At 38.7% G+C, this 12,856-nt stretch overlaps 1 protein-coding gene across 1 annotated transcript in view; it reads left to right on the top strand.

Moving 5' to 3' along the window:
- The window catches only part of LOC134532306 (gastrula zinc finger protein XlCGF58.1-like), a 136,600-nt gene extending 130,669 nt beyond the window's left edge, over nt 1-5,931 (top strand). The window contains exon 5 of the mRNA XM_063368751.1: nt 3,809-5,931. Coding sequence (XP_063224821.1) covers nt 3,809-5,402 — 1,594 coding nt within the window. The 3' untranslated portion in view covers nt 5,403-5,931. The remainder of the gene's footprint in view (nt 1-3,808) is intronic.
- Nucleotides 5,932-12,856: the final 6,925 nt, after the last annotated feature.

Raw genomic sequence — 12,856 nt, 5'->3', positions numbered from 1 at the left:
TAACACTTCTGTAATTATTTAACGTGAGACTTAAAAGAATCACAACTGAGGTCAAGTTCCGGTCCGTGCGGATTCGTCCGCGCAACGTCTGTAAAACTAGAATATATTATTAAATTAAGTAAAAGAGCACGTTGGCTTGCACATAAAAACACTGGGGCTAAAAATAAAAGGTTTTAATAATTAATTAGGTACATAATTAGGGGCCGTCGCACTGCTTCTAAGTGCCCTCTTGCTGGGCTACCAACACACGCACACACGCACGCACAAGCAGGAGGTTTGAACGGAGATGGTGGTGTTTGGGGCGTTGGCATATCGGGCTCAAAGGGGCCGCAGGCCCGGACGACGTCAGCATTGAACAACTACGGTCAAAAGTGGCAAAAGTGAAAAAAAAAAAAACTGGCACAGACCTCCCTTGATTCTCGATACACTCAAAACTTAAAGAATTGCGAGAATCGACAAATCCAGGCATTGATTTTGACATCTCTACTTGAAATATTAAATTTGTGAATTACTACTTTTTCTTATTTAAGAAACATACAATTATGTGTTCCTGCTAGGCAGGCTTGTAAACTTATTGTAAAAAAAAATGTTGGACAAGGTGGAATTTGAAGCATTGACGTCAAGTGTAAGAAGCTGAATATGCTGAATACTCCACTGCTGACGCAGGTGTGAGAGATAGACTTCGGCTGAAGATGTATCCTCCAGTGCCTACTACGTCCAGCGAGAGGTCATGAATCAGGCATTTGGTGGCTTGGCACATTCCGTGATCTGGCTTAGTTGAGCCGCTCACATTCAGATTATTACAGGTGGATTCAGACTGTTGCCTGCCTGGTAGCATAACTGTGCTGCAGGCATTTCTATTTTGTGAGTTTATAGTCATTGTCAGTTTTCACTTTTGTACAGTTAACTGTTTTCTAGCAAGATAAATTTTACATTTTACATTTCACAGCTACACTTTTAATGATTTTTGAAGAAGATATCCAAATTACGGATGTAAGTGATATCAAAGACTTTTTAAAAAAGTAACACTTGTAGTATTTTATTTTTTATAGAGTAGCTTATTATAACATGTTGTAAACGCTTTTGTACTGTATATAATATTTTTTTGTTTTTTGGGGTGTTCCAATTCTCGTTAGAAAATCAAGTAAAAACAGCTATTACGGCATGGCATAAGTCCTGAATGTACCGAATGAAAGGTCTTTCACTGTACAATACACTTTCTTCCTGTGAAATGCTTTTTCTAACATAACTTCTACACATTAAGTTTGTTCATTTTAACAAGCACCCACAGTGAATTACTTTTTTTAATTTGTACCTGATATGTTGTTGATGAGGTCATCAGAGACTGGAAAACACGTGTGAAGCCAGAGCTACTAGTAGGAATTTGCCACGACTTTTAGTTAGGCATTATCCCAACTGTTGCATGGAGTGACTTAGAAAAACCACAGGAAGCCAAATGCAGGATGGCCGTATCAGGATTCAAACCCGGCTGCTCTGGAGTACAAGCGCATTGTCTGGTCACAGCACAACTGCACTCCATGACAGTGTGTGTTGCTAATCTCTGCATGAGTCACTTAACTCGTAGAGGCATCTAAACAGTGTGATAGTGCAGAAGCAGGTAACACATACACTCCTTCATTTTCCCTTATTTTAAGCTTGTTTAAATCTTCAATTTATTTACTTTTTTAATAAATCAGAAGCAATTATTGCTGCATTACTTTTAGGATGAAGATGTCTTTCTGTAGATGTGGTTAAAAATGTTGGTTTTATGGAAAAGTATTTTTGGGAAAATGTTTTGGTATTTGACTGTAAAATTACTTCCAAAACTGTAAAATTTTCCAAAGAATTATATTTTCACAGAAACAATTAGATTTTTCCAACTTTTTTTATGTAAAAAGACTCTTAATAAAACATACATTTTGTCTTGCTTTACAATGTAATGGCTCACTTAATAGTTGAGTGTTGGGTAGGACCCACGCTACCCTCTACCAACTGATACGAACAAAAAATTGTTGTTTAAACAATACCAACCAATATGCAAAAAATAAATTATTCTAATATAAACCTAACTTAAATAATGATGTAAAACTTTGTTTTTTATTGGAAAAAAAAGGAAAATTTTCCAGATAAATATTTGGTTAAATTTTCAGATCGGAAATTTTCACACATCTCTGGATGTATTTGTCGTAGATTTTATTTCTAAGTAAGTAAAAGAAATGATAAATTATAGAAGCTAGCTTAATACTTAAGTGATTCATCATTTATATTTGAAGCCCTTTTGTGATATAATTTATGAAAATATAAATATAGCACAGCTGATGGCATTAAATCATTTAAAGCATTGGTGTATACTCCAAGTAATTGCTGGATAACACAGGTGAATGCGCTCTGAGAGTGGCATTTCCACTCCTAAGCAGGCTTTTAAGACGATTTGTTTTGGCGTGGTGTAAGCCACTGGCTCTTGGACAGCCCAATGACATAGGAAAGGCTGGACATCATGGAAATTTCTTGTTGCTTCCAAAGGTTTGATCACAGCCGGGGAGCGGTAGGGAATGGTTTATGTCGTCCCGCCACTTGCGAGCACAAAGCCCGTGCGTGCGCACGAGAGTGTCCGTGAGATGCCCCGGCAACTGCCTCAGGGAGTTTTCCTCTTCAAAGGAAGTTGACTCTCTGAGAAAACAAGAGACATGCATGTACGCAAAACGATGAACAGTATCCCCGAGCGGCTAGGAATGGTATCGTGATGGTTGCCAGGGCCTGTTTCCATGTCAGTCACCCATGTATCCGCACTGGCAAATATTCTACAAGTCAACATAATATAAACTAATTATTTCTTTCAGTATTGTCAGTAGGTACTTGATTTTGTGTGACTTTTTTCACATGGCTAACAAATGCAGATTTATCAAAATAATTCTTGTTTTGGCCTATTTTGACATGGTATTTTTCTAATGATTGCATCCAACTTGAAATAGTTTTACAATCTTCATTTTCAAGTGCAGATTCATTTTTTCTGTGTGAGGGTTAAATGGAACAATATAAGCTTAAAGAGCAAATAGATGGAACACAATGACTGTTGATCAGAACAACTTCAACTGTTTACACAATATTGTTGCATTGGGGCACTAACCCATTTTTATTTTCAAAAAAAGGTCAATATTTTGACTAAATGTCAAAATACATTTCTTGTGCTACTTTTACTTGCATTCTGAAATAGTTTGAAGTAAGGTGCATTTATGCATATGTACATAATTAGCCAATGTTTTTAAACCCAACTTGTAGTTTTTGATAAATTTTGAACATGGAGTTTTTTAACGTTTGGCAAAATTATCTACCATCCCATACATAAATTTTATTATAAGGCTAAGATAGTGTCTGAAATAAAATATTATTGGTATATATGTATGTGCATGTAACTATTGTGATTACACTGCTAACTCATACAATGTTTTCCACTGGACAAAATAATAAATTGTAAATTTATTATTTTTTTTTTTTGAGATTTCACTACAGTGTTGTAGACTTGTAATGATATTCATTCCTAGTTTACCAGAATGGTATTTTCCTGTTGAGAGTTTACTTTGATGAAGTGGAAGTTGGTGTATGTGTATAAGATAATGGTGACCAAAAAAAGTGCAGCAGAGGCAAGTGAGTGAAGAACAATACTCTTTTGGTAAATGCCTTTTTCAGTGCCTTAATGTTATACAGAGGTGTGAGCGAATTACATGAGGCTTGCATGGCATAGACTCTAAAAAATATAGACATTACTTCATACTTTTTTAATTTCTTGTTGTTGTACTGTTCATTACAGATATGAAGAGAAACCAAATGTGCAGTGTAATGCTGGTGTCAGTCTCGGGCAAGATGAGCATCACTCACCTGGTGTGGACGAGCCAAACAAGTCTAACAGCGAGGATGAATCAAAGGATCTCAAAGTGAAGGTCGAGGCTAGCTGCGAGGACGTGAAAGGAACCGTCGTGGGTCGTAAACCAGGCAGCTCGCCCAGGTCCAGGAAGTTTGTGAGCTCTTCCAGAGGCAGTAAGTCACGCCGTGGCCTCACTCGGACTCGTCCGGACAGAACCGGCAACTTGTGCGACTTGTGCCACAGAACGTATTCGACGAAGAAGTCGCTGAAGGAGCACGTGAAGAAGCACTTCCAGCCGCGCGCCGCGTGCGCCGAGTGCGGCAAGGTGTACAAGAACGAGCACGTGCTGCGCACGCACATGAGGCTGCACGCGCGCAAGCGGCAGCGGCAGTGCCGGCTGTGCGACCAGAGCTTCGTGTTCGCGGCGGCCCTGAAGCAGCACGTGCGCGAGGAGCACGGCCAGGCGGTGGCGGCCGCGCTGAGCTGCGCCGCCTGCGGGAAGGTGTGCAGATCGCAGCACCGACTCAGGCTCCACACGGCGTCGCACGACCGGGCGCGGCACGGGCTCGCGACGCACGTCTGCCAGGCGTGCGGGCGGTCCTTCAAGCAGCGCGAGAACCTGAGGATCCACGAGCGACACGTGCACCAAGGCGCTCCCAAGCGACACATCTGCGAGCGCTGCGGCGCCATGTTCCACTCCACCACCAAGCTCAAGATACACATGCTGAAGCACACGGGCGAGCGGCCGTTCGCCTGCGAGACGTGCGGCCTGCGCTTCGGCACGCGCCACCGCCTCAACAACCACCTGGTGTGCCACTCGGACGCCCGCCCCTACTCCTGCCACGTCTGCGGCAAGACCTTCAAGCGACAGCGCAACCTGGGCATGCACGAGCAGAACTCGCACGGCGTGTTCTCCCGGGGCCGGGGGCGGGAGAAGGTGGTGCTGGACTTCCCGTGCCACGCCTGCGACCGGCGGTTCACCACGCGGCACAAGCTCACGGCCCACTTGCGCAAGCACACCGGGGAGAAGCCGTTCCGCTGCGAGATGTGCTGCCGCAACTACCGCACCGCCGCGGGGCTGGGCTTCCACAGGAGGACGGTCCACGTGGCCTCCCGGGACGGGCCTGTCTCCGACTACGTGCGGACGGCCCTGCGGAAGGACTTCCCGTGCGACATCTGCGGCAAGGTGATCACGTCCAAGTCGGGGCTGGTCGTGCACATCCGCACGCACACGGGGGAGCGTCCGTTCAAGTGCCAGCTGTGTGGCTTGGCCGTGAAGGCTCCCGCACAGCTCAACGCTCACATGCAGACACACTCGGACAGCAAGCCCTTCGCCTGCTCCTTCTGCGAGAAGCAGTTCCGTCGCAAGCCGCACCTCGTGTGCCACGTGCGCACGCACACCGGCGAGAAGCCCTTCTCGTGTGACGTGTGCGGCCGAGCCTTCTCCCAGAAAGGCGACATGAGGAAACATAGGCAGAAGTTGCATAGTGTATCGTTGAACACACACGATCCTGTTTTGGTGCCCGGCATTGACACTTGATGAATAAGATGGCACAGGTTTTGGAGGGACTGAAAAATTGTTTTTTCAGATAAAAACATTAGTGAACTATTGAAATGAACGGAACTATTTTGATATAGATATAAATTAGATACCTATCTAGTTTTGTTACAATGTGGGAATTTAAGTGTTTTTGATGTTTTGACCTAATACACATTTTAAATTTGAGAGAAAAAAAAGTATTTGTTACATTTACATGTAATATGTGAATAAAAAATGTTTTGTTTTTAGTGATGCAGATTTCAAAGTTGCTTGATATAACATGGTTCTATATACAGTAGATTTAGATATACCACACAGAGATTGTCTTTCCTGACAGAGAATTAAAACACACTTGGTAAGTATACATTTCTTAGCACTGATGGTGATAAAGTAAGAATGCTTCCTTGTTAGGCTGTTTACAGGAACCAATATGAAGATTTGGCCATAATTCATTTCTGTCTGTTCAGATATTAAATATTAATCTTGAGGTGATGAAACATAATATATTAAAGACATCCCTTAAAAAAAGCTGCTGTTTAAAAAGGTAAGTTGAAAAAATAAGTAAAATGATAATTTTTTAAACTGTAGTTTTATATCATGTAGGTCTAAGAAGACTCAACCATTTTTGTTTAAATTTTTTCTATGGTTCTGTTAATAAATGGGTCTTTATTGATTTTTGTTAACTGAGTTTAGGGAAAAAGATATCAGGAGAAGTTTAGTGTGTTACTTTATTTTTTCCAGCCAAGCATTTCTGTAAGAGGGTAAGACTTTTTTTTGTCTCCATGTAGTAATGTCTAACATGAGGCCGACATTTTCTGTTAGCCTCAGGGAAAAAAATAATTTTCTTAAGGTCTGGGCTCACAGAAGGATGTAGCATTAAGGTTTTGGTAAAATAAGGCGACCTGCGGAACAGGAATAACACGTTGACGTCAATGGGGCCTGCGCCCCAGAAGCCTGATCAGCCTCCGCCACCTTTCCCCTCACCCCCCGTCCCACTTCCCGTACTGGCAGCCGCTCCGTCTGGAGTACGTGGTCGGGTGGTTGTGTGTGAATAGCACGCCATATACGTCAAGAGGGCGCTGTAGCAGCAGTGCACCACACCCCTTTAACTAGAGATAAACATTGTAATTCTCTTTTTGCTTATTTTTCCCCAAGTGGCGTGTGACGACAGATTGGCCGGGAGTGTTTTATGTACTTCAAGTAATTAATATTTAGTTAAGGCATAAACAACGAAAAGACGTACCGAACATGCACGAGACGAACCGAAGTCCGCCGAAGCCGGACTGGTTATCATTAATAATAAATTGTTGTAGTTTTAGTTAATAGTTTTTATCATGCATTAGGTGTAATATAATTATTAAGAGTGTTTCATGTTTTACCTGTAGCTTCCTGTGGCACATAATCGTAAATAGGTATAACAGTAATTGGTTCGGCGCGAAGACGCCATGTTAGGCTAGCAGAGCCCTGAGCTCACCCCAGTCCTTCGCCAGCACCGACCGAGAGCAGACGCATCAGCACCCCGGGGACCTCACCGCTTGCCAGCACTGCTAAGTAGTTCTGTTAAATCTTAATCATTTTAAATCTTTCGTGCAAAATTCCCCGGGGCTTCTCTCGGTCGGGGGGACTGTTTAAATAATTGTACGAGTGACCACTATGGTCCTTTTTATGCTAATTACCTAATTGTAGAGTGTGACCACGTGGTCAGGTCGCACCACGTGAACCGAATCGTGCCGCAGGCGTTGTGTGATATAATCAAAGGTGTAGGCGAAGTAGCAACTAATAAACCAGGGCATACAATTTTATTTGTATTTGTTTATTTCAACATCCTGAGTGTGACGGCGTGTGGGACGCCGTAAGAGCCCACTGCGTAGGTGAAGAGCGTACCCGACGCTGAGAGCGGACCAGTGGCGAGTACTAGGATTGGCTTTAAGGGGGTTAAAATCACGCCTCACATGGGCGACGTCACGGCCCCAAAAAAGAGTCTCTCCCGGGTCCGTGCCCCTCGCACGGTGGCGCCCACAAATTAATCTCAGTACATGTATTGACGCAAACCCCCGCTTAGCACAAGGACAGTTAGGCCGCGGCCATGTCAACGTATACTTGTGCATGTGGTGATAAAGCTGGGTTAGAGAACATTTAAAATTTAAGAATTGTGAAGGATGTGTGCATTGTTATAGTTATACATTAGTAATGGGTCAGATCCCGATTTTTTTCGAATCCGAATATTGAATTTGAATACCAGTGAGAACCTCAAATACACTATTCGAATACAATTAGGTACCAAGGGTAAAAAATATTATAAAATACAATAAATGAAAAATATTAAATTCGGTGTTGAAACATTCTACACTTTAAATGGTTGTTTCACATACTAAGTTTCCTGAATCAACACACATTGTAATTTTATTTATAAAATGATATGTTAAAAGTACAGTATTGTGAGGCATGGTAACAAGATAGGTATGGAGAAGAAATTGACCTAGTAAACTTCAGAGGCTCTCAGTGTTGAATTTTTAATTTACTTCATTTCCTTTAATATTTTTCTTTTACATTTTTCCCTTGAATCATCAAATCCTTAGTATTGGAATACTAAGGATTTGATGGCATTTGAAGATTTGATTGGCCTATTACTGTTATAAATAAAAATATAAGGTTCATGTCAGTCACTAGTCAGTGCTATGAAAAATTTTGACTGAAAAAGTAAAAAGTAATACACTATGAAAATAGAATTTGCTTTCTAGAGTCAACACTAACTACTCTTATTTTCCTCAATTTCTTCACATTTTTCTTAGCAATATTTTTCATATAAAAATTTTACTTTAGCATTTTTGTGATTTTACACTTCAGTCGACTTGCAGAACACTGCAGGCAACTGTTTGGGAAAACAGACTGAAACCAGCCTGCCGCAGTAAACAGCTGTATTATTGCAGACTGCAGATCGGAGTCCGTACTGCAGGCTGGGATCGTGGGTGCCCAGGCAGAGAGCGGTCGAGACGAACGTGCCCAGAGACAGTCTTGGCATTCCCGTGGCTCTGCGGGGCGAGGTTGAACGTGTGTGTGCGCTGGGCCACCGTGTTCACAGAGCAGAAAAACATTGGTAGTTTGCCATGCATTCAGAGTCCAATGCTGTACACTTGTGACCAAATGTTTACCACCGGATCTACCGTGTTTTCATTTCGTCACCACGTACCGATGGGAAACTATTCACTGAGCAGGTTCTTCGCACAAGTGAGTGTGTATGCTGTAATACTACTCTCTCCACATAGCAAGAAAAACTGAAACTAAAACTGAGGCCTGAAAACTCAACTTTCAAACTTTCATTGTTGTGCCATTTCTCGGTCTTACCTATGTGGTGATTGTTTTAAAACTATTGTTTTACAGCTTGACTGGTTCTCTCCTGGTATAGTGCAGTTATATCCCTGTTTAAATAAAGTTTTTACTGTGCCTAAATTTATTGTGTATAAGGTTATTCGTGATTTGTAAATATTTGATTCTTTATATGGCAAAGCTTATTCAACAAGTTAGGGTGACATGACTGTCCAAGGGAATTTTTTGTAGGGTAAATTTATATCCCCATCTCTTAACCATTCAACCCAATCAACTCCTTTATTCCCTTACATGCTGATTATGCTATTACCTTTACATAAATGTGTCCATTACATTTTTTTCGTGTAAATCTGTTCATCAAGTTTGTCCACACAGACGTGTCCATCACGTTTGTGTGCGATACTCAATTTTTGAAGCCTGCTGTGTATTTTTAACTCATTATTTTTCATGTTGATAAATTTTTTTTTATTGCTTTGCTTGGAACAATGCTGCCTACAAACTTCCTTGATTTCTCTGACTTTGACTACCCTTACAGGAATTGTTCAGCCTGCACATGTGTTATGCATCACAAGAACAGTATATGCGTAGCACTCACCAAACAAACATCTGAACAATCCTGGGTACCAAGATGCCCAGCTGTGTGCTGGGCTAGGGTTTTAACCCATTTGCATCCACTCACTTTAATGTTAGACATATCATGGAATCCATAAACTTTTTTTATATATTACTATTATTAAAGTTATTTTATATTTTCAATATATTTTTATTCTTTAAATAATATTTTAAAAATAGTTTAAGTATCATGATAATATACCTTTGTTATAACAATACTAGCTACTCTGAGGGGTTATTTTCATTCTAAAGGGATTTTTTCAAGTTTTTTGGGCAGATTAGCCATTTTGCGTACCAGTACGCCTATGGTGTTATCGGCCAGAAAAACAGCTGCGTACTAGTACGCTTGTAGATGCAAATGGGTTAAATGTTAAATATCGTCAGGAGCGATTTAGCTATTTTCTTCAATATCGTTTTAAAACAAAAACTGCACTGTGCATTGCAAAGAGAACAATTATTGCTGTGAGTGAAAATTGTGGTATGTGTGTTCTGATGGATTCTAAAGTGTTTAAATGTAATAAAAAAAAAAAAAAAAAAAAGTCTTTTTTGCTTTTGTAACAATGTTCTTTTTGCAAAGTACATTGCTGTTTTTGTTTAAAAGTGATGATGTGAAGAATATTGGTCACGCCTAGTAATACTTAATACTATGTAAAACTGAAGCACCAAATCTAACTTTTTCAAAAAACAATGAAGTTTCATATGATCATGTAATTTATTGTGAGCACTTACAAACATAATGTTTTTGTTCACATATTGTTTTGCCCTTTACTATTTTATATTAATTTTTTTTAACTTTGAAAAAATAATTTAGTAATAAATAAAAAATGGCACTTGGTCTAGTTTTGCTTAATTGAATATTGTCTTGTACTGTTAAGTATAAGTAAACCAAGTTAGATACGTTAGATTAGATAAGTTAGATAAGTTAGATTAATTAGATACGATTCAAAAACAATCATTTAGCTAAAATTCAATTGTTTAGTAATTTAAACATGCATTTTTGTACAAAAAAGTAACAATATTGTTTTTATTAGTTACAACATTTTTAAAAATTACTTAAGTATTGGTAAAACTTTTGCTTAAGGAATATTAATGAAAATAAAAATAACTTTGGTTTTTTATTCATGAATTTCAATCTCAAAGTCTAAATCACCGTCAAAACCTTTAATGTCATCATATACTTCAGAGCTAGCAAAAAGATTCCGATACACAGGTTTTGTGTCAAGTGGAATAAACTTCATCAAAGATTCATGATCTTCAAGTTTTTGAACAGAGAAAGGTTTTCCGTTTGGCCAATGTGATACACATTGCTCATTGAACAGATAGGTTGTGGGTCGTCCACATTTGGTTTTTTGCTGTATGTTTATTCAACAGTCTCTCTTCCAAGAGATTTTTTTTTATAAAAATAGTAAATGGTTTAGTTACGTAAATTTCAGTGACTAGTTTTTAGCCAATTCACTGGTGTTTTGTTCACATCTTCCTTGCGGTTGATTGAACTACTTGCCATCTTGTAATCATGATAATTTTAACTGTTGGATTGTATGTTAATGAGTAACTAAATCATTTGTTAGAATACTGTTGCTTGATAAAACCCAGGTGGAGTGCAAAGATATGATAATGGCTCATGTTTTCCAGTGTGGTTAATTGACTGAATATTTTATATTTTAACAAGCAAAAAATAGTGTAGGCCTATTTAAAAATCATGTAAACCACAAAAAAAAATAATTAAATCCTATCAAATGTTAAATCCGTGGTAGGGTTTTTCTAAAAAAGACTCAACAAACGTAGGTCTAATCTAAAAATCTAAAAATACAATGTTTACTTTTGAAATATTATTAGAAGCAATCGCCATTTCTACAATGTCTGTAGTTCTTGATTATAAGGATCCACTTCAAACTAAAATTAACAATTCTTGCGTCTTTATTACCATAAACACAGTTTAACAAACTGTTTTTTTTACCAACAACAAAGAATACGCACATTTCTCATCACAACACTAAGTGCCAATTGATGTTACAGCTGTGCTTTGCATTATTAGACCAACCTCTAGCTAATGGCGCTTAGTTTAATGTTGCAAAATGTTTAGTAGATTTGGGGCACTTGGTCTTGTAATGTGAAATACATAATGAAGGATATATTTTTGGCAGATGGTCTATTGTGGTTTATTATGGCAACCGTTGCTAGGACATAATGTGACGATTTGTTTTTACAAAGACTTATTCCTTCCCCACCAGAATGTGCCAGTAGAACACTATCTTGGAAATGGTGTTTAGACTATTGATGCATAACACCGTCCAAATGTTTCCTGGTGCATGTTAGCCCCTTAAAGAGGAGGTTTGGATGCAGAAAGATGCCATTTTAAATATAACAATTTTTTGCCCACAAATATTAATTGTAACTGCCTACATAATATGTAGGCAGTTACAATGATATTATCATTGAAAATCTCCCACATTAAGGTATAGTAGGTATATGGAATGCCTGATATTGACAATAATTGGTTGCAACAAATAGATTCTCTTATAAATCACATAAGGTTTAGAGATTAAAAACAATTAGAAAATGACTTACTATTGTTAACCTATTGTTAAAGGTTATGCTTTGACAGGCTGAGACAATCAAATAATGTGTACACTATGCCTTAACAATGGCAGATTTTCAATAACAAACAATAACATAAAAATAGTGCATGTAACTCAGAGCACATGACAGAAGTAAAACATCTTTGGCAATTCAAACCTTGATTCATAAGTATATCGTAAGGGGTAAAATGGCAGAAAGAGAGAATGAGGACAATTTTCTGAAAATAACACAGTGCAGGTTTTTTTTTTTTTGGCTTTCATTTCTTTTTCAAGTTTTTAAGAATTCTAACCATTTTTGTATTTAATCAAAATGTGATCAAAATAAAAATACATAAATTAATAAACATGAACTAACAAAATTATTACTCCAAAATAACTTCAGGATATCAATAATTATTGATTAATCAATAATGATCAATTTAAAATAAATATTACTCACACCATAAAGAAAAATTGTACGTGTTACTGTTTCTTCAAACAATTCTGCCATTTGGAACATACCAAATATCTGAATGAAGTATGACATTCATAACAGGTAGTGTTATCTATGCAGGAAATGCAGGGACTGTCTCAACAGCGCTCTCTACGCTGCTGGTTGAACAAGGAAGAACGAGAGCGCGCTGCTAGCAAACACAAAATTCAAGGCATTCAAAGCTGACTATGGACTACCTATATAGATTTTCTTAACAATAACAAGCGCATGTTCATACCCTATCTTATTCTTTTGTTCATCTCTCTCGGTTCTATTTTTTTTTTGGATGGATGAATCATTGGACAAAGAGGAGAATACAAATGAGCCCAGAAACGTATATAGCATAGTGCTCTCTTTATATCTCTTTGGACAAGTACCTATTCTCTGTCCTTTTCATGTCAGAAACATTTCACAACAATGTTTCATGAAAATGTTGCATTAAAATTGGGTCTTGAAATTTTTTC

This window comes from Bacillus rossius, chromosome 1 (genome assembly GCF_032445375.1).
Source record: "Bacillus rossius redtenbacheri isolate Brsri chromosome 1, Brsri_v3, whole genome shotgun sequence".
NCBI classification, from domain to species: domain Eukaryota; kingdom Metazoa; phylum Arthropoda; class Insecta; order Phasmatodea; family Bacillidae; genus Bacillus; species Bacillus rossius.
This window is presented reverse-complemented; position numbering and strand designations above follow the sequence as displayed.